The sequence below is a fragment of the Macaca fascicularis genome, chromosome 4, assembly GCF_037993035.2.
Source record: "Macaca fascicularis isolate 582-1 chromosome 4, T2T-MFA8v1.1".
Lineage (NCBI taxonomy): Eukaryota > Metazoa > Chordata > Mammalia > Primates > Cercopithecidae > Macaca > Macaca fascicularis.
In genome coordinates, this window is record NC_088378.1 from 60,430,415 (window position 1) to 60,451,202 (window position 20,788).

The 20,788-nt window shown below is 39.4% G+C and overlaps 1 protein-coding gene across 28 annotated transcripts in view; it reads right to left on the reverse strand.

The window, feature by feature from the left end:
* SYNE1 (spectrin repeat containing nuclear envelope protein 1) overlaps window positions 1-20,788 on the reverse strand; it is a 530,711-nt gene that overhangs the window by 116,159 nt on the left and 393,764 nt on the right. For all 28 annotated transcript variants that reach the window (XM_074037290.1, XM_005552157.4, XM_074037285.1 and 25 more), the window contains 7 exons: window positions 20,245-20,400; window positions 19,535-19,744; window positions 13,548-13,649; window positions 8,878-8,997; window positions 6,598-6,798; window positions 3,425-3,598; window positions 385-516 (listed from right to left, as the gene is read on the reverse strand). In XM_074037290.1, coding sequence (XP_073893391.1) covers window positions 385-516; window positions 3,425-3,598; window positions 6,598-6,798; window positions 8,878-8,997; window positions 13,548-13,649; window positions 19,535-19,744; window positions 20,245-20,400 — 1,095 coding nt within the window. The remainder of the gene's footprint in view (window positions 1-384; window positions 517-3,424; window positions 3,599-6,597; window positions 6,799-8,877; window positions 8,998-13,547; window positions 13,650-19,534; window positions 19,745-20,244; window positions 20,401-20,788) is intronic.

Sequence of the window (20,788 nt, forward strand, 5' to 3'; positions counted from 1 at the left end):
ACTGAAAACTTCAAGATGTTTCATCTATATTTAAGTATAGATGGTCTCCTTTTGTTTATTATTATTATTATTTTGGTAGTGACTTTAGGTGGATTTAAAACTTTCAAATTATTGTTATTATTTCAAGAATTGTGTGGCATCAGCATAAATTAATGCTTGGTGGAGGCTGAATTTTCAAAAAGAGCTCTCATTAAAAAAAAAAGAAAAAAGAAAGACTTTTAATAATGTCCAACTATAAATAACAGAAACATTATCTCCTTTCAATACCAATACCTTGAAAGAAAAGTAAAAGTACTAATAAAGTAATTGATCACAAATTTGTTTACATTCTGTTAAAACTATTGGTAAGGTTCTAAAGGCAATGTGGCAGCTTGTAACACCAACCTGGTAGAGTGTTATGCGGTCAATAAGCCTGTCCTCGTTCTCCTCCACCAGACCCACGCTTGGGATGCTGTTTTCCACCACCTCCAGCTGTCTGCTAAGCTCCTGCTGGTCCTCATCTAGATGCGACCACGTCTAGAAACACAACATTTGTCTGTGAGCTAAAAAAAACGCTCATTAGGGAAATATATTCTTCCTTGTGTGTAAAATACGTGCTTGACAGATTTTCCTTAAAGTTACATCAGAGATGTTTGCATTGGGGTTTGCTTTGGGAAGCAAAAGATGGCTTTAAGGCAAGTAATCAAATGGTGATGCTTGAAAGCATTGTGAATGGGCTCTGGAATCTGCCACTAAGCCCCTTTATGGTCGTGAGTAAGATACTAAACTCTGTATCTCTTTTCCATATATTACAACGGGGATAATAATAGCTGTCTTCTCCATCATGAGGATTAAATGGAATAATGTGTGCAGTGTACCTTCTAACGGGTATGCACATTTTTTTTTTTTTTTTTTTTGAGACAGAGTCTAACTCTGTCGCCCAGGCTGGAGTGCACTGGCACGATCTCGGCTCACTGCAAGATCTGCCTCCCAGGTTCACGCTGTTCTCCTGCCTCAGCCTCCCGAGTAGTTGGGACTACCGGTACCTGCCACCACACCCGGCTAGTTTTTTGTATTTTTTAGTAGAGACGGGGTTTCACCGTGTTAGCCAGATGGTCTCGATCTCCTGACCTCGTTATCCGCCTGCCTTGGCCTCCCAAAGTGCTGAGGTTACAGGCATGAGCCACCACGCCCGGCCTTTTTTTTTTTTTTCTTTTCAGATAGGCTCTCACTCTGTTACCCAGACTGGAGTACAGTGGCACAATCATGGATCACTGCAGACTCGAACTCCTGGGCTCAAGGGATCCTCCTGCTTCATCCTCCCAACTAGCTGGGACCACAGGTGCATTCCACCACATCAGGCTAATTAAAAAAAAATTTTCTGTAGAGACAGGGGTCTCACTATGTTGTCCAGGCTGGTGTCAAACTCCTGGCATCAAGAGATCCTCCTGTTTCAGCCTCCCAAAGTGCTGGGATTACAGGCATGAGCCACCACATCTAGCCCAGGTATGCATGGCTTTATTCTTTACCACAGTAAGGATTTAAGTCAAAAAGATGGGGATGTTTGCCTTTCATGTAACGAGTAAGCAAAACAATTACATTTGCATGTGAAACAGATATCTCTAAATATGAATATATAGTCTATATATTCTATTAAAGAAAAATAGCAAGTCACTTATTCCTAAGTTCAGACTTTTCTTTTATTTAAAACTGGAAAACACTTTTAAAAAGATGAGTTGAAGTCTTTTCCAATAATTTACACCGTGGGTCAGCAGTTTCTCAGTGTGAGCATGCTCACTTTACTGTGCAGTTGGAGGGGCAACAGGGCACAGTAGTAGAAACCCATGCTTTTTAAATACACTTACCAAATATCTATTTCCTGGTACTTTCAATGCCTAGGAATCTAGGAGTAAATATAACAGATACAAACCCAGGCCTTCTAGTGAGGAGAGACAGGTAATCAATAATAAAGAGTAAACCAAAAACAAACAATAAGTTGTATGGTATAATAGAGTTCTTGTGCTGTGGAAGAACAAAACAGAACTGGGTAGGGATGGGAGGGAGTGCCCAGGTGTGTGCCTGGCGGGGCTACAATTTAAATGGTGTCATCAGGTGAGTTTCACGGAGAAACACACATTTCAGGTTGTGAAGTCAGACAGATGAAGGTGTGATCACTGACTCTGCCACCAATTAACACGTGTCTTGGCAAGCCATTGCTCCCAGACTCGTTGCTGAAACAGGGATTCAAAATACCACCTCAAAGGGTTATGATAAGGATGAGATGGATTCATGTAAGTTTAAGAAGTCTTGCCAGGGGCCAGACATGTCAATAAAGCATAACTATTATTACAGAAATTTTGAACGTTAAAGGTAGATGTCTCTCCAAAATACAGGGAATTCCACATTAGGGAATTCTACATCTGGGATTTGGGGGTTAGCTAGCTATGAAAATGTTGGCCCAGGGAAAAACTCATTTGGAAAAAAATGCAAATAGGACCTGCAGACAACCCAGGTAAGAGCAGCAATATTCAGTAATATTGTGGGAGTGGGTGGTGGAGTCAAAAAAGTGGAGAGAGATTATAATCTCTAAAACTTCCAAGGGAAACAGGAAGAATGAGAAAGCAGGAACAGTTCAGGGCAACTGATACAGTTACTGAAGAAAGAAAGGAGGGTACTGTCCCATCCATAACGTCCTACATTTCCACAGGGTTCTACAGCTTGCCAGTAGCCACCACTGAGCACCTATTCTGTTCCAAGAGCAACCGCATTTGGGACAGAAAAAAATATTTCTACATTTTTCTTTTTCTTTTCTTTTTTGTTTTTTTGAGACAGAGTTTCACTCCTGTTGCCCAGGCTGGAGTGCAGTGGCATGATCTTGGCTCACTGCAACCTCCACCTCCCAGTTCAAGCGATTCTCCTGCCTCAGCCTCCGAAGTAGCTGGGATTACAGGTACCCGCCATTAACGTCCGGCTAATTTTGTTTGTATTTTTAGTAGAGATGGGGTTTCAACACATTGGTTTGTTTCACCATGTTGGCCAGGCTGGTCTCGAACTTCTGACCTCAAGTGATCCACCCACCTCAGCCTCCCAGAGTGCTGTGATTACAGGTGTGAGCCACTGCACCTGGCCTATTTCTATATTTTTCATATGCTTAAGTAAGCTATCAGTCTGAATATCAAAACCCCAAATATCTTCATGCATAGTCTGAAGTCAGTGTGTATATATCTTACTTCCAACATGGCACAGCAGATAGCCAAATGTAAACAGAAAACGCAGGGGGAACAAGCAACACAGAACCATAGGAAAAGTACAGTCCTAAGCCGGAGAGCACAGCTAGCTCTGAGGTTACATGAGGCAAACTGCATGGATCAATACGTCTTGCATCAAAGGTCCATTTTGCAGCAGGAAGTCTGCAGCACAGAAGACATGACATCAATGGTCTCACCTCTAGAATGTACTCCAGCTCCACACCCCTCTTGTGAGCCCGTTTCAGTACAGCAGAAGCCTGAGCCATCAGCTCTGTATGGAACTGGGTTTCCTTCTGGACTGCAAAGCTGATTATCTTTCTGAAGAGTGTTTCAGTCAAGATCATATGAGATTCCAGGCCCTGAAAGTATTCCTGCAATTTTTCAGGGAGAAAGGAGTCAGCAACTCATTCATGTATTACATTAGAATCAAAATTGGTTTAGGGTCGGGTGCAGTGGCTCATGCCTGTAATCCCAACAGTTGGGGAGGCTGAAGTTGGTGGATTACCTGAGGTCAAGAGCTCGAGACTAGCCTGGCCAACATGGTGGAATCCATCTCTACTAAAAATACAAAAATTAGCCAGGCATGGTGGCATGTGCCTGTAATCCCAGCTACTTAGGAGGCTGAGGCACAAGAATCGCTTGAACCTGGGAGGCCGAGGTTGCAGTGAGTCAAGATCGTGCCACTGCACTCCAGCCTGGGTGGAGAGGAGTTGACACCAACCTAGCCCTGGAGCTGAGTAGACAGCTCTGCATTTCTAGAGGAGAGTGAGGAGTGAGCGAGGAGTCCTTGAGCAGGACAAGGGAGGGCAGAGAGAGCAACTAGGACCAGGTGGACAAATGGACAAAAAGGAAACACAGGGAAAGGTAGAGTTAAGAATGAAGGTGGGCTCTTTTGAAGAGAGGCTCTGAGTTTTCCTTTGCCAAGCTCAGGTTGGAGCTCTGGTTGGAGGCTCTGTCTCAAAACAAACAAGCAAACAAACAAACAAAAACCAATGCTTTAAATGTGAAAGTTGACAGAGCTCAGTTAATATATGAGCAATATCCTCTCTCTCCCACTGGTCTCCCCCTTGGCCCAGGCACTTGTTGCCGTCTACAGAGAAGGGAGCTCTAGACTCCTAATCGGCCTCTCCACCCTCTCCACTCAAGTGCATCCTATACCTGGCTGTGCTGCACACACAGTGTCCCCAGAACAAGGATCTTCACGTGTGCCAGCTGCAGAGAAAACTCATCTACCCTCGTAATACCTCGTCCATGCGCAATCCGCCTTCCTTACTTTCCTGGCATGGCCTCTCACCGCCATGTACCTCCATGTGTTTTGGACACATTAGCTCCCGTTCCCCACCTTTGGCCTCTGCTTCTACTCTGTTCTTAAGATGTTCTCACTTGACACTTTTCGATGACTTTCCTTCCTCCATGGCTGGGCTTGGGCTCTACTTTCTGAACTTCTAGGATGTTTGGGTGCTCATTCCATGTTGTCAAGCACAGCTTTACACGCACTGATTGATATTAAAGATTTGCTTTCCTTGTATTATACCTACACATAACAGAACTGTAGGCCTTGCGCCATCCTACAAACGTTTTTGAAATGTTACTCTTTGTGTATAATAGAGCCTGGAGGATGGAGATTGACCTTATCCCATTTCCTGTACCCAGTACCATGACAGAATGGAAGAACTGGGAACTGATAATGACAGTTAACATTAATTGTGCGCTTACTGTTTGATAGGCACTCCATAAATACTTTAGCTGACTAATCTCATCCTCCTAACAACTCTATAACTCTATGAGATAGGCAGTTTTGTTTCCAGTTTTACAGATGAGAACACTGACCCTCACCCCCACCCCCAGTCTACGTAGCTTGCCCAAGGTCACATAGCTAGTCACGGCAGAGCTTGGTGTTCAAACCCAAGGGCAGTGTGGCTTTATCTGTGCTTCTCACCAGGACTGCAGAACTTTCCCTCAGAAAATGGGCTGGTCAGTAGAAGCTAGAATCATTATTTTTAACCAACAATTATCAAATCACAGAGTCCTAAAGTTGGAGGAGACTTTGAAGTTCATCTAGCCCAATGTGCAATGAAAGCTGAGATTCCTTTTATAAGTCCATCTGCCCTGAAAGCCTTGGCTGGACTTCTCATGGCCAGAAGGGCTGTCTGCTCAATGGCAGTTTACTCCTTTTATAGTTCTTTTTCTATTGAGGTTTATTTCCCTGTTATTTATACTCATTGATCCTAGTTTCCCCTCTGGAATAACTCAGAATGATCTTTTATTGCTATGGTCAACAATTTGAGAAACACCAGCTGTGAACTTTAAAGCAATGGTTTCAAAGCCAAATGATAAGGCTTTAATAAATCATGAAGCTTTGAACAAAAACGTCTGGGAAAAAATAGGAAGAACAATTTGAAAAAGACAAAAAAAAAAAAAAAATCCACCTTTACAAGCCACCAGAGAGCTACACAATGGTAGAAGATTTAAACTTCTATAACCTAATGGGATTTTTTTAGTTTCCCTACTGGAAATTCCCATAGTCTAGAAGGCTGGGTTTCTGGACTAGCAAAATTGCTCTTTCCGTAATCATTGCCAATAATGCAAGAGGGGCGTGTGTGTGTGTGTGTGTGTGTGTGTGTGTGTGTGTGTGTGTGTGAGAGATAGGCATTCTTTTACCATGGAGTAGTGTCCAACCTGAGCTTTGTTGTGGCATACAATGATGGAGTGATTTCAGGCCCCTCAAGTTTGATTACATAGTAAACGGCCTTGCTGTTCCCAGGGAGAAAGTCTGAGGTCTACAGCAACTAGAGGAGCATATGTGTAAAGGTCAGAGGATCTAAACGATGCATGTAAAAGACACCGACTCAACCCTGGAACTGAGTAGTCAGCTCTACATTTCTAGAGGAGAGCAAGGAGTGAGTGAGGAGTCCCTGACCAGGACAAGGGAGGGCAGAGAGAGCAACTAGGACCAGGTGGACAAATGGGCGAAAAGGAAACACAGAGAAAGGTGGAGTTAAGAACAAAGCTGGGCTCCTTTGAAGGGAGGCTCTGAGTTTTCCTTTGATTTTTCTCATCTAGGGAGAAAGCCTGGCTAATACTAGTGAGGAACTGATCAGTAAAATTACAGGTAAGTTGATCTTCTTTTTAAATTCCCAACATTATAGAAACATATCCCCTGTAATTTCTCTGTGCTACTGAAAGCCAGTTGGTTTGAATATACATTTTGGACCATTTTAAAGAATAACTATAGAAGTAAGAAGTCATAAAATACTGAGAATATTAGGTTTTACTAAATATATATCAGGGTTTGAGAGTATGCTTTCCAATTACAATCTCTCTCTCTCTCTGTTTCTCTCTCTCTCTCTTACTCTTTTTTGTTATGTACCTTATGTTTGTCAAGTAGTTGCTGGATTTCCTCTTTGGAAGACACGATGATTTTCTGGTCTCCTGCCATCTTCTCCTGACCAGTTTCTAGCAAGTCAGCCAGATCTTGCAGGGCCCTCTCATACTGACTCTTGAGTGTAAGGTTCTGGTTCAGGCCACTCCTCCGAGAGCCAATGGTCATCATCAGCTCATCATACATGTCCTAAGAGGCAGAGACCACAAGACTCACTCTCAATTCATATTCTGGCAACTCTCTAAAGGCATATGAACTATGAACGCACTAAGCCCAAGACCCAACCAAGAAAACACCTTCAGGGATGTGCCCTGTGGAAATGCTCCGCTTGTAGGCCATCTGCTTGTCTTTCCTATGAGCCTTACTTTGAAAACACGTTTCACAAAAAAATAACCTTTGGACCTTTATTCTCATGCCTGTGATATATTTGCTGTGACTTTACAGTGTCGTGATACCTGGTAGTTCAAGTTCTTTCATTAATCTTATTTGGTATTCTTATCTTTCTGTTTTAAATTTTATTTTATTTTTAACTGACAATAAAGCACAATGGAGAAACTGAAAAAAAACTGAATTGATAAAAATGTAAGTATGAAGTGACTGAGTAAAAAGATAAAATAAATATTCAATAAATAATGTGGAAATAACTCAACTCTTTGAAGAAAAATAATGTCTTATCTCATGGCACATATCGAAATGTAATTTAGATTGACTACAAAATAAAAATTTAGTAAGTTAAAATATGAAAGGAAAAAAGATGTGTCTACAAAAAGTAAGCTTAATATTTTAAGATTTTAAAGGATATGAAAAAGTATCTCCTAGAAATGATATATGAGGGAGATTTGACAACTGTTTTCAAATATTAATTGTTTATGATGAAATGTGGGGTAAAACTGTTGAAAAAGTGTCCACGGGGCTGAGGGACATGTCATAGAAAATGTAATTCCCATTTAATTTCAGAGCAACTGAATATAGTATACTTAACATTTTCCTGCTAAATAACAATCATATTTGGGACTATCCATCAAACAAAGAGCTAGAGAAATAGGCAAGTTTAATGTGAGCAGAAAGAATCACAAACTTAAGAAGGCAATATTTTTGCCAAATGTGGTGGGGTAAATAACTATTTAAACTGGAAAGACATTTTAGGAGATGATGACACACCAAACACAAAATTTATTTGAGGCATATGGACCTGATTAACATATCACATTAAGGTTCAGCCTGCCAAAATGGCTCGATCTGGAAAAGTTCAATTTTAATGCCTATTTACGGCAATGACATTTGACTCTTACACCTGATGCTTAAGTGCTGTCGGAAAACTGTCTAAAAAAGTACAAAGTGGGGGTGGTGGGCTTATGACATTATGAAATGTTAGATAAAGGAGAGATACAGTTAAAATAAAAATTTTTTTTGTTTATAAGGCCTATTTTGTTTTCTCAAAGAAAGAACTCATAAGCCTGTACTGGACTGAGGTTACAAATTCTCAATAGTCCTGCATACAGAGAAAATCTAACATGTGTGTCTGTGTGACCATACATAATTGTACACAATTTCTTCTTGATCGAACATAACTGCATTGCCTAGCTGATGCTAAATTTTGCCGGTTTAATATCCAAAGATGTTCTTCTTACCCCAATATCAGATTCTTGCCTAAATGTCAGATCTAGGAAAGGAAATTAACCCAAAGCATTATTCTCTATTCCTGAAAGGATGATAGGAAGTCTGCTTAGATTTCAACTACCTTCCACTTTAATTTTTGTTGTTGTTGTAGTTCTAGAATGGAAACAATGCCTCCGCTCCTTTCAAACATATACGGAGGATAAACTATAGTTCTTATCTTAGAAAAAAACACTTTCTAAAAAGTATTACTTTGATTATTTGCTTTTTAAAATAGTTTTGAAGAGAGAGTGCAATACAAGGATAGATACCACTTTTTAAAATTTTTCTAGCTAGGATTAAAAATTATTCTATTTTCTACAGTAGAAAATAATATGCTACAACTAAACTATACTGCAATGCTTAACCATGAGAATAATAATAAAGTAACTGTCAGAAAAACATATAAATCTTAGAAGCATGAAAACAACTCACTTCCTTGTACTAAACATGTTAAGCTTCAGAAAATTTTCTAAGAGTTACTTGGCAGAAAGGTTAGGACCTAAGTGGCATGAATTTTATAAAGAAAGCCTAGAAAAATAAAGAAAGTGATTTTTTCTGCAGGGGTTCGATGTACCCCTGCAGCTGAATACTACTGGCTGAAGGCTGTACCTGGAGCTTGGAGAGTTCTTGCATGGACGGCTGCTCAATCTGTAACTTGTCACCACGTCTCTTTAATTCAATGATTCCTGCATCCAATTCTTTGAGTCCATCTTCAGCCTGTTGTATTGCCTAGGTAAGATCCATGACATTTTATTAAAACTCCCACGAACAATTTCCCCACGGAAGATGTGATTATTGTGCTTCTTTCTGTGTTCCTCCTCTCCACATAAAACATTCTCAATATATACAAAAGGAATTATTTCAATGAAACAAACAAACCAAAAGCCATGTTTACAGACTATATAGAAAAGAGAAGAAGGCCCGTTATTAGTACAGAGCAGTTATCTTACAGATAATGAGGCAGGAGAAAGTCAGGGTAGAGGGCTGGGAGAAGGATGTCTTGCTTAAATAAAAAAGGGATTTTTTGAAAAGCAACACTTAAAGAAAAAGGAGCATGATTTAGGACATAGTTAATAAAAGGTATTTGCCTGAGGTTTTCTAAGGGACCATGTTCTGCTGCCCTTGAAACGTAGTTGTGAGCATCTTTGGAGAGAGATTCAGCGAGGCAACAAAAAGTATATTACAGCATGGTCAAGGAACCTGTGCTTCTTGTTGTGAAGTGGAAAATCAATCAACAAGTGTTCAAGTGGCAGTTACTGCTAAGCCTTGTCTTCCCAGTGTGAGGTCTGTAGAAGCAGAACAAGATCTCATCCTGTCCTTCAAGGAGCTGATGGTCCGGTTAGGAAGCCAGAGTAAACAGAAAAATAAAGCAAGGCTGACTATCAGTAAGTACTAAACTCGATAATGCAACGCATCCCCATTAGTGGAGATTAGAGAAGGGAGACACCAGCCCACAACCCCTGGAGCAGGCATTTGGAAAGAGGGCAACAGAGGTTGCCCCTGAAGGAGGACAAAAACAAGACTCCAGATGGCAGATGAAACACATGTGTCCAGTGTCCTCTTTCCTGAAAACCCCCTACAGCCAGAGTGAGTATTTTGTTTGCTTGTTTTTGGCATATTTTTTCCCCATAAATCTAAAAGGACAAGGGAACAGAAAAGCAAACAATGCTAACAATATGTTGGGAGCTAGAAGTCAGAAGAATACATGATAATTGGCTTAGGAAATCTGGGGAAGCTGAATTCTAAACCAGTGGAGGATCTCCACCACCCAATTCAGAGCAACAGAAATCTCCAGAACTCTGGGTGAAGTGAGCTGGGGTGCTAAGTAAGGAGGGTTAGTGAAGAGCTGCTTAAAGGACAGTTAACCCACAGATGCCCCTCCTTATTCCATACTGTCCCTTTTTCTTCCCGTGTAAAAGACTGAAAGTTTGTTTTCTGGAGAAGGTCAAACAGACTGAGGGACACTGGACACAGCTGTGAGCTTGAATGCTGGACTGAAAGCAAGGTATGAAATAACTGGATGCTCCCTGAATGCTGAATGTGGGGCCCCTGAGTCTTCTCTTCCTGGAGCAAGAAGGGCTGCAGCCAGGGCTCTAATCTCCAGACAGGAGAGGGAAAAGTATCTGAAAACACCAATAAGACAGGCCTGACAATTTGACAGAAGGATTCTCTAACAAATAAATGGTCCACAGAGACCATCCTGCAGGAACTCTTGAAATTGTCATGTTCCATCCACACACAGAGTTCCCTTTCAGCTGTTTAGTCCTCCATCCTAAACCTGAATAGATAACAAAAGATTTCAATATGCCTTTCGATGACATGAAAGATGGGGACTAACAGAAGCAAACAAATAAAAGCAAGCTGGAGGAAAACAAATTATACAGGAAAAGTAGAACTTCAAACATTAAAACCATTAATACACCCAGAAAGAGATAAACGATAATGTATTCATTAAAAAAAAAATAAAAAATACTACAAAAAGGATCATTCAGAGAACCAAAACGAATTCTGGGAAAATTAAATACAAGAGAGCAGAAATGCCAAACTCAGTATAAGGGTCTGGAGTTGAAATTGAGGACGTTTCTAAAAAAGCAGAGCAAAAACACAGAGAAAGGGCTCTTGGTAAGACAATTCAAGGATTGAACCAGAGTAGCTGACAAAAAGGAGTTCTCCAGAAAAGAAGGCAGGTAAAATGGAGGAAAGAAACATATTAAATAAATCACTAGAACATTTTCCAGAACAGAGAGATGAGAGCTGCCAAATCAGAAGAGCCCCTTGAGCTCCCCGCCCAGCGGATAAAAATAGATCCTCCCCAAGGCGTGTGATTGTGAAATTTCAGGACACTGGAAACCTTTGGGAATTAGAATGTCTTTAGATTCCTTAAGACAACACTGGGAGCTAGAAAACAATGGACAAAAAGCCTTGAAACTCCAAAAGAATTCATATTCAACAAATGACCCTGAAGGATGACATAAAAATAGCAAAGTGATCAATAAAGTGTGAACATGGTATAAGAACATTTTCAGACATACATCTGGAAAAATACACTTATCATACACCCTTTCTAAGAAAGGACATGCACTAACCAAACAAGGAAGCAATGCAGTAAAGAGAAAGACTTGGGATTCAGAAGAGAGAAGATCCAACATAGGAAGAAATGAAGGGATTCTCAGGATGGTGGTGAAGGGAGATCCAGGAAGACAACTGTGCACCAGGGTGATGAGGCAAGGGAACTGCTCTGGATTGGAACAGCACGACTCAAGAGACGACTACATTGAGTGAGGTGTGTCTTCCCCATGCCTTCTGCTATTATTGCCTTTTTAATCTAAGTTGGCTAGGCACGGAATTAGCACGTTCATTAGTTGCGTTCCATTTATTCAAAGAAAAAAAACTAATTGGTTATTTCTTCATCTGTGACATTCAGTTACATTGGTCAAAAATTAGTGAAAATGATTGCTTGTGATCATACATATCTTATAATTCATATTAGAAATCCAAAGCAAGTCAGCACTACATTTGCTCCAGTCTTTTCTGGAATCACACATTATAAGCCAAGAAAAAAAAAAGGTCCCTTCATGTGGAAGATATGACAGAAAATAAAGAGATTTTTAATGGGGGGAAATGAGAAATCTCTTTAAAAAGCAGATGAAATTATGGTCAAGAAAAACGCACAGCCGGATGCAGTGGCTCACACCCATAATCCCAACACTTTGGGAGGCTGAGGCAGGAGAACTGCATGAGCCCAGGAGTACAAGACCAGTCTGGGCAACAAAGTGAGACCCTGTCTCTATATTTTTTTATATATACACACACACACACACACACACACACACGTATATACATATATATACACACACATATTTTTAAAAATAATTAAATAAAAAGAAAAATGCACACTCACAATTTTGAAAACTATTTTAGATTCCTTAAGACAACACTGGGAGCTAGAACACAATGGAGAAAAAGCCTTGAAACTATTTTGGGAGGTGTTAACACACACACACCCACACACACACATTATATGTCAGATGATTCTCTATAGTCTATCCATAGATTCCTGGGAAGTTCACTGAAATTAAATCAGAAAATTCTATTCAAACACATACTTTTCATAATTACTTAGCTTATGAAACAGGAGATATTCTAACATCCCTCCCATTTCTTCTATGCTCCCCATTTTCATGCCACCATGCCAGTTTTGGTTCTCATTCTTTCTCTTCAGTACAGCTACATGAAGCCTCATGATGGGTCTCCTGTTTCATGACCCTGTGCTGTCATGTGAACTATCCAGAAGCAAGATCTACAACTGCCATTCATTTTTACCTGCAAACATCCCCTACAACTTTCCATGGCCAGGGATCTCCCAGCTGAGTCTAAACACCCAAAAGTGCACAAGATGATCTACCAGGATGAAACACTACATCTTTCATTTATATTCAACCACATTCATTTTCTATTTTGGTTGCAGCATGTACACAAACAAAAATTGAAAATAAATGTGGCTGAATTTAATTATGATTTATAACATAAATTGCTTATAATTTATAAATAAATAAAAATATATACATTTATGCTGCGTATTTATTTCCTTTTTTTTTTTAGCTAATGAGGCATGCAACAAATAAAGTGTATAGGTAACTAGTTTATAGAATAAAGTCCAAAGTCTCACATTCAACAAGCCCTACAAACTGCCTTAAATTTACATATCCAATCTTGTTTGTCCTCAGCCACATTCATTTATCTTAAATTCAGGATTACCTGTGTTTCTCCCTAAGTGCTCAGAAATCTCTAACAATTTGTGCCTTTATTCTTGCTGTCCTCTTTACTGCGATAGCTTTCTTTCCTGTCATTGTGTGTCCAAACTCTCAAGTTCAGTTCAAATTTCCCTCTACAAAGCGTCCCTAATCCTACCCCTGCTGGAGGTCAGAAGGGTCTGAGTATCCACAGTGCTTTGTCAGTACCTGTCCCAGGACAGTTTGACTTTCTGCCCTGTGTCATTGAGGTTCATACCTAATCTCATCATTGGGTGGAAAACTCCTTCAGGTCAGCATCTGCCACGGATACCTTTTCCCAGCTCACATTTCCTAGTTCTGTGCAGATGTAAGTGACAGAGTCAATGTCACCTGGTATGTTATTCAAACCCAGTACTCAAAAACAAAAATACTACAAACAAAAGTGCTACTGTGAGCCATTAATCTTTCATAGAATATTTAAAATTTCACAGTAAGTCATATCTCCTCGATGCATTTTCTCTTCTAGGAAAAGGCAGCTATAAATACCTCTATTTGTTCTGCTACGGGTTGTTCAAATACATTTGCCAGTTTCTGCAGAATGATGTATTTGTTGTCAGCCAGTGATGTAAACAGCACTTTCAGATCATTCTAAGGAGGAAAGCAACAGGAAAACTCAAAATGTGTAACAGGGAATTCGAAATACTTGTAAATATAACACAGATTCTAACAAATAATATCGAGGCATAGAAATTTAATTTCCAGGAGAAACAATACTGTGCTATGGGAAGGTAAAAGGAACTGGTAACAATTTGCTTATGTGCTAAAACTGACTCCTGAAGAATCTGTTACCCAAAGTATTTTCTACTTAATACAAATGAAGCTGAACCATACATGTAAAAAGCAATGCTTGTCACTCTAATCTCATTACATCTGAAATAAATGAGCACATTCAAATATTGCAAAGAAATATTATGTTAATGGCTCTTATCTAGGGAAATAACCTGTAGGCGTTATCCTGATTTGGGAAATAATATGATTCTTTTTTTTTTTTTTGAGATGGAGTCTCACTCTGTCGCCCAGGCTGGAGTGCAGTGGCGCCATCTCAGCTCACTGCAAGCTCCAGCTCCCGGGTTCATGCCATTCTCCTGCCTCAGCCTCCAAGTAGCTGTAGCTGGGACTACAGGCACCCGCCACCACGCCTGGCTAATTTTTTGCATTTTTTTAGTAGAGATGGGGTTTCACCGTGTTAGCCAGGATGGTCTCGATCTCCTGACCTTGTGATCCACCCACCTTGGCCTCCCAAAGTGCTGGGATTATAGGCGTGAGCCACCACGCCCGGCCTATGATTCCTAAGAATCATGATTTCCACTTTGCTCTCTCCTCTCCTCCTATTACTCTATTAGTTTCTTCTTCTATTTTTGGAGAATTTGCACAAGCTTTTAAAAAGACATTCGGAAGTTTAGAAAATAAATATTATCCATGATGACCAAAAACATGTGAAGAGACAACACAAAAAGATCTTGTTAGGTATTTTGTTCAAAAATATTACTCATTTAAATGTCCAAATATATTCATATTGAGTTAGATTTGTACAAAAAGGAGACAACTATTAGAATGTTGGTGCTTAATTCCAGAGGAAATAATTAGAAGAATATTTAAATTATAAAAAATTAGGCCAGATGCAGTGGTTCATCTCTGCACCCACCAGAATTTTGGGTGCCTGAGGCAGATCACTTGAGGCCAGGAGTTCAAGAGCAGCCTGGGCAACAAAGTGCACCTGGTCTCTACAAAAAGTTTTTTTAAAAAAAATAAGTGGACACAGTGGCATGCCTGTAGTCCTGTTTACTTGGGAGGCTGAAGTGGAAGGATCCCTTGAGTTCAGGAGTTTGAGGTTGCAGTGAGCTACAATCATGCCACTACATGCTAGCCTGGGTGACCTTATCTCAAAAAAACAAAAAATTATTTTTTTTCTCTAAAATATCAACAAATAAGTTCTATTTCATAATAGTCAGCAAACATATATTCATCAGAGGTTAAAGCTCAACTCAGGACCTCTTCACCAGGGCCTGATCACACATATCACCTACATGCAATCATTCTGACTGTCTAATGAGGAGAAGGATAATCGTACCAAGAAAAATATCTATAAGAACACGTGAAGGCTTTATAATGCAAATTCAGGTCTTAAAAGCCAAATAATGGGTGCATTATGCAGTAAAAAATATAAAATTGAAAATATAGTGCTGAACATGAGAACTAGAATAGTTGCCACTAACCAAACTCAAAGCAACCTGCAAGCCTAGTGGCTAACTAAATAGGAAATTATAATAACAGCCCTGGAAAAATACTAGAAATAATAGTTTTACATATGAGTTACTAGGTCTGTATCATTCAACTGTGTTCAGGGTAAGGTCACGTGGGCCACTAAAACCATCACACATTTATCTGTTTTTAAGCCTAGTAAAAGATGTCCTGCATTCATTTGAACAGAAGCCTACATTATCTACATATGTATGTATAATGACATTAGTCCAGTTAATCTAAATGAGTAGCTAAGCATATATAACATAACATGGGTTAGAAATGAAGAGTGCATATATAGATTTTCCATATGCCATTTTTATGCTTTGTTATGTTTTGTTTTGAGACAGAGTCTCACTCTGTCACTCAGGCTGGAGTGCAGCGGTGCGATCTCGGCTCACTGGAACCTCTGCCTTCTGGGTTCAAGCAATTCTCCTGCCTCAGCCTCCCAAGTAGCTGGGACTACAGGCACCCACCACCACGTCTGGCTAATTTTTTGTATTTTTAGTAGATATGGGGTTTCACCATGTTGTCCAGGCTGGTCGCGAACTCCAGAGTTCAGGTGATCCACCCGCCTCGGCCTCCCAAGGTGCTGGGATTACAGGGGTAAGCCACCACGCCCGGCCCATTTGTATGTTTTTAATAGCATATTTTCTCCCTTAACTATGTTCTACTCAGGGTAATAGGAAACACAGAGTTCATATTTCTGGAAGTCAGACTAATTATTGGGAGAGACTAACCAAGAAGATAGTAAAGCAAAGAATATGATTGAGTTTAAAATTACTAAATAAACATTTTAAGAGATACTAGAAATCACATGGATAATGACATTTTCTTAAAAATAAAAATGCAAAGAATTTAACTATTTTTGTATTATCACACTTGTGATACAACAGGATAATTAAGGTATCCATATATTACAAACATAAAATACATCACTTTTTTTTTCTTATAGTCACTGGAATTATTGGCAGGGCAAAAAAGAGCAGGATTCTAGCCATTGAGAAACAGATTTGTAGAAAGTTACAGGCTTAAAAACCAGTTGTGTCCAGGCATAGTGGTTCACACCTGTAATCCCAGCACATTGGGCGGTAGAGGCAGGCAGATGACCTGAGGTCAGGAGTTTGAGACCAGCCTGGTCAATATACAGTGAAAGCCCATCTCTACTAAAAAATACAAAAATTAGCTGTGGGGGAATGGCGCGCATGCCTGTAGTTCCAGCTACTTGGGAAGCTGAGGCAGAAGAATCGCTTGAACCTGGGAGGCGGAGGTTGCAGTGAGCCAAGATCTCCCCATTGCACTCCAGCCTGGGCAACAAGAGCAAAACTCTGTCTCAAAAATAAATAAATAAATAAATAACAAAATAAATAAAATCAGTTGTGCTGCCTCACTCATTCATTAAAGAATTCTTTACTTCATTTTCCAGTTTTTAAAATAATTTGAAATCCACAATTATATGTTTGAGGAATTCATTTGAGGTTACATCCATCGGTAAAATTTTTAAAAATACAAAATAGTTCATAACTAACTTTATCATGATTCTATATATGTAATGTACATCTACATAACATCTACGCATCCTCTCAAATAGCCTTTTTGGTAGAGAATAATGTTAGCAGTCTGGCAAAAGCTAATCCTCAAAGATTAAATGCAGAATGAAGGCATACCCTTCCAGTAACTGCTGAGGATTGACAGCATACCAGGTGTTTGGTGCAAAGTTAAAAAAAAAAAAAAAAAGAAAATGGTTTGTGACTTGACCTTTAATTAAGTTAACATTGGAAACTTTCCCTCAACTAAATTGGAACACAAATATTTTGAAATGTCTTTTTGTTCGTGATCTGGCCACCAACAAATAGAAACTTGTTGGCAGAAGAAAAATAGAGAATGTGATTTAAAGAGAATTCCATGATTCTCTTAGATCCTTCAAACGAAACGAGTTCCAGAGCATTCATGCCTAATTCGTATTTTACTGTGATTGGTGATAACTACTAATAAAATGTAAAAGTATGAAAGTACTAAAGATACTAAATGCAATTCACGAAAGATATGGGGAATGAGAGCAAAAGGGACTGCTGAGGTATTCAGGGATTCTGACTTGATCATCTTGGGGGTAGAAACTAACAGGGAAGACTGCTGGAGAGCAGTGCCACTGACTCAGGGACAACACTGAGTTGCTGGTGGTACCATCAACTGTCAAAGGATATTGGATAAAATTTAAGAGACTCTAATGAAGGCCCACATTCTCCATCTTCCCTGAGATCACCCTAATATGATAAAATACAAAAAAAAAAAAATTATTTGAGTAAAATCCTGGCTGTAGTTCTTAATGATTGAGTAACATTGAAGTAATTTAATCTTTCTCTTGGTTTTAGATCCTATATCTCTTATAATACTATCATTAATAACAATAACAACACTTGCTGAGTACTTACTATGTATCAGGCACTGTTCAGAGTATTTGAAACACAACTCAACTCATTTCATCCTCACCACAGTCTATGAGGCAATTAATATGAGTATGATTTGACAGTTGAGGATACCAAGGTTCAGGAAAGTCAAGCTGCTAAAGTTATACAGCAGTAAGTTACAACGCCAGAATATGAACTCAGACTATTAGCTTCGGAGACTACATGTTTAATTTTTACTGTTCTGACTTTGCAAAATTAATATTAGAACAATGTTTGAAGGATGTTGCAAAGATTAAAGCCAAGGAATATGAGAAAATATTTTGTGAATAAAAAAATGAAACTCATATGTTTGTGATAGTTTTACTCTGTGGTTTTAAGAATGTAGACTACCGGAAGGCAGTGGTAATTTGTGCCTCTGAATGAATGTCATAAAAATTCCGTGTTTCTTGGTTAATGCTACATTTATTTGACACTTTGTAGTATTTTGGTTTTCTTGCAAATCAAAACTCTACATTAAACTCTTGGCCCTAATGACATGTCTCTATTTTATAAAATCTTTCATGATGGTTAAAAATAATATACAATTAAAACTTATGTATTCCCAAAGGGTGCTTTTTATTAGAAATGAAAAATCAGCACTAAAAGTTTATCAGCAGCTTTTGCATTTGTTCCAGTATATAGTCATAGGAAAAGTTTCCTAAGCATGCATAAGAATTCTAATATGGGGCTAAAAGGCAGTAAGTCTGAGGAGTTAGGATTGGAAAGCAATGTAATGCATTTTAACACAGGTAAAAGTAATTAGACCACATTCACTTTCAAAGACTCTTAGGTACTACAGTCTATGGCCCTTTCTATATTCCAACATTTTCTGCATACACTTTTTTTTTTTTTTTTTTTTTTGAGACAGAGTCTCGCTCTGTTGCCCAGGCTGGAGTGCAGTGGCCGGATCTCAGCTAACTGCAAGCTCCGCCTCCCAGGTTTACGCCATTCTCCTGCCTCAGCCTCCCGAGTAGCTGGGACTACAGGTGCCTGCCACCTCGCTCGGCTAGATTTTTGTGTTTTTTAGTAGAGACGGGGTTTCACCATGTTAGCCAGGACGGTCTCGATCTCCTGACCTTGTATCCGCCTGTCTCGGTCTCCCAAAGTGCTGGGATTACAGGCTTGAGCCAACGCACCTGGCCTTTTTTTTTTTTTTTTTTTTTTGAGATGGAGTCTTGCTCTGTTGCCTACACTGGAGTGCAGTGCCGTGATCTCGGCTCACTGCTACCTCTGCCTCCTGGGTTCAAGCGATGATCCTGCCTCAGCCTCCAAGTAGCTGGGATTACAGGCCTGCACCACCACACCCTGTTAATTTCTGTATTTTAGTAGAGATGAGTTGCAATGCACTATGTTGGCCAAGCTGGTCTCAAACTCCTGACCCCAAATGATTTGCCTGCCTTGGCCTCCCAAAGTGCTGGGATCATGGGCATGAGCCACCATACCCGGCCATTTTCTGCATATTCTTTCCCAGTGTGTTTAAGCTCCAGTATTAGCAACTAAAAATTATAATCATAAAGAGCCATAAATTTGACTTTTATTGATTGAATTTATAATTCTATTCCGTCCTTAGTTTGAAGTGGGTGGTTTTCTCAACCTTCCATTTCTAGGAGCAAAAAATCTTTAGTTTCTAATCCTTTAATTCAACCCCCTTCATTTTCTACAAAGCTCTCGTTCTTCATTATACATTTAAAAAAACAACAACCAGGTACGTAACACAGACTCATGACTGACTATTATTGAATACCTAAAGAATGGTCAACTATCCTTTGACAATGTCTTACTTACCTGGAAATTTAGTATTTGCTGAAGTCTTTCTTTCATCTGATGACATCGTTGATTCACTACTGAGTCTAGCAAGGATAACCTGCCCAAAAGACAACCCAAAGTATCTTCAATAACATCTCGATTATCACCATTCTCTGGAAAAGCTTGCGAAAACAAGTTTTTGTTCTTATCCATTTCTTCAGACATTTCCTTAATGTCTTTGGCAAGAATCTAGAGGTGATAAAAGGGCATTTTTCAGTGTTTAGACACATGAATTGATATGCAAATCAAGTTATTTTCTCATAGAAAGTCAACTAAATCTCTCTGGTTGCTTAGTAATAATTAGACCTAAGACAACTGGAACCTCTTTCAAATACTTCTATACATTTCAGGCAAGTTGCTCTCAGGGACTTTACCTCATTCACTAGTAATAATGAGCACTGTAAAGTGCTATTTAGGAATTTGGTACTTTTTTTAAGCATGTGTTTCATATTTGGAAGATATGTGATACATAATAGTGTTTCTACAGAGTTTCCCATTTTTCCCTCTTACATACACAAGACAAAGAATGAAAATGCAAACTAGAAATATTCTGCATTCAAGCAATGATGTTCTGCATTATTAGAATTGTTTTATGTTTGACTTTCTTTATGTATAAAATTAATTATCCCATCAAAACGTCAAGTGCTTTGTAACATTATACACACACAGGCAGAAACTACTAAACTTACCTCTTGGTTGAAGAGACAAGTTTCTGTTTCTTCTGGTAAAAGTGCCGTGGCAACAAATAAACGTTCTTCAACATCATCCAACCAAGTAGAGGTGGCTGAGACCCCATCATATAACTTCTGCTCCAAGTGTATACTCTGCCTCTTTGTCCCTCCACTCTGGGAAACACACAACAGGGTCAAATAATCAATTTCAGTTTTTGAAAATCCGGGAAAAATATCAGGATGGGGCCAGGCACGGTGCTCACACCTGTAACCTGAGCACTTTGGTAGCCCAAGGGAGACAGATCACTTGAGGTCAGGAGTTCAAGACTGGCCTGGCCAATATGGTGAAACTCCATATGTACTAAAAAATACAAAAATTAGCCAGGCATGGTGGCATGTGCCTGTAATCCCAGCTTCTTAGGAGGCTAAAACATGAGAATCACTTGAACCCAGGAGGTGGAGGTTATAGTGAGCCAAGATTGTGCCACTGCACTCCAGCCTGCGTGACCGTACAAGACTGTCTGAAAAAATAAAATAAAATAAAATATAAAAGAAGAAACAG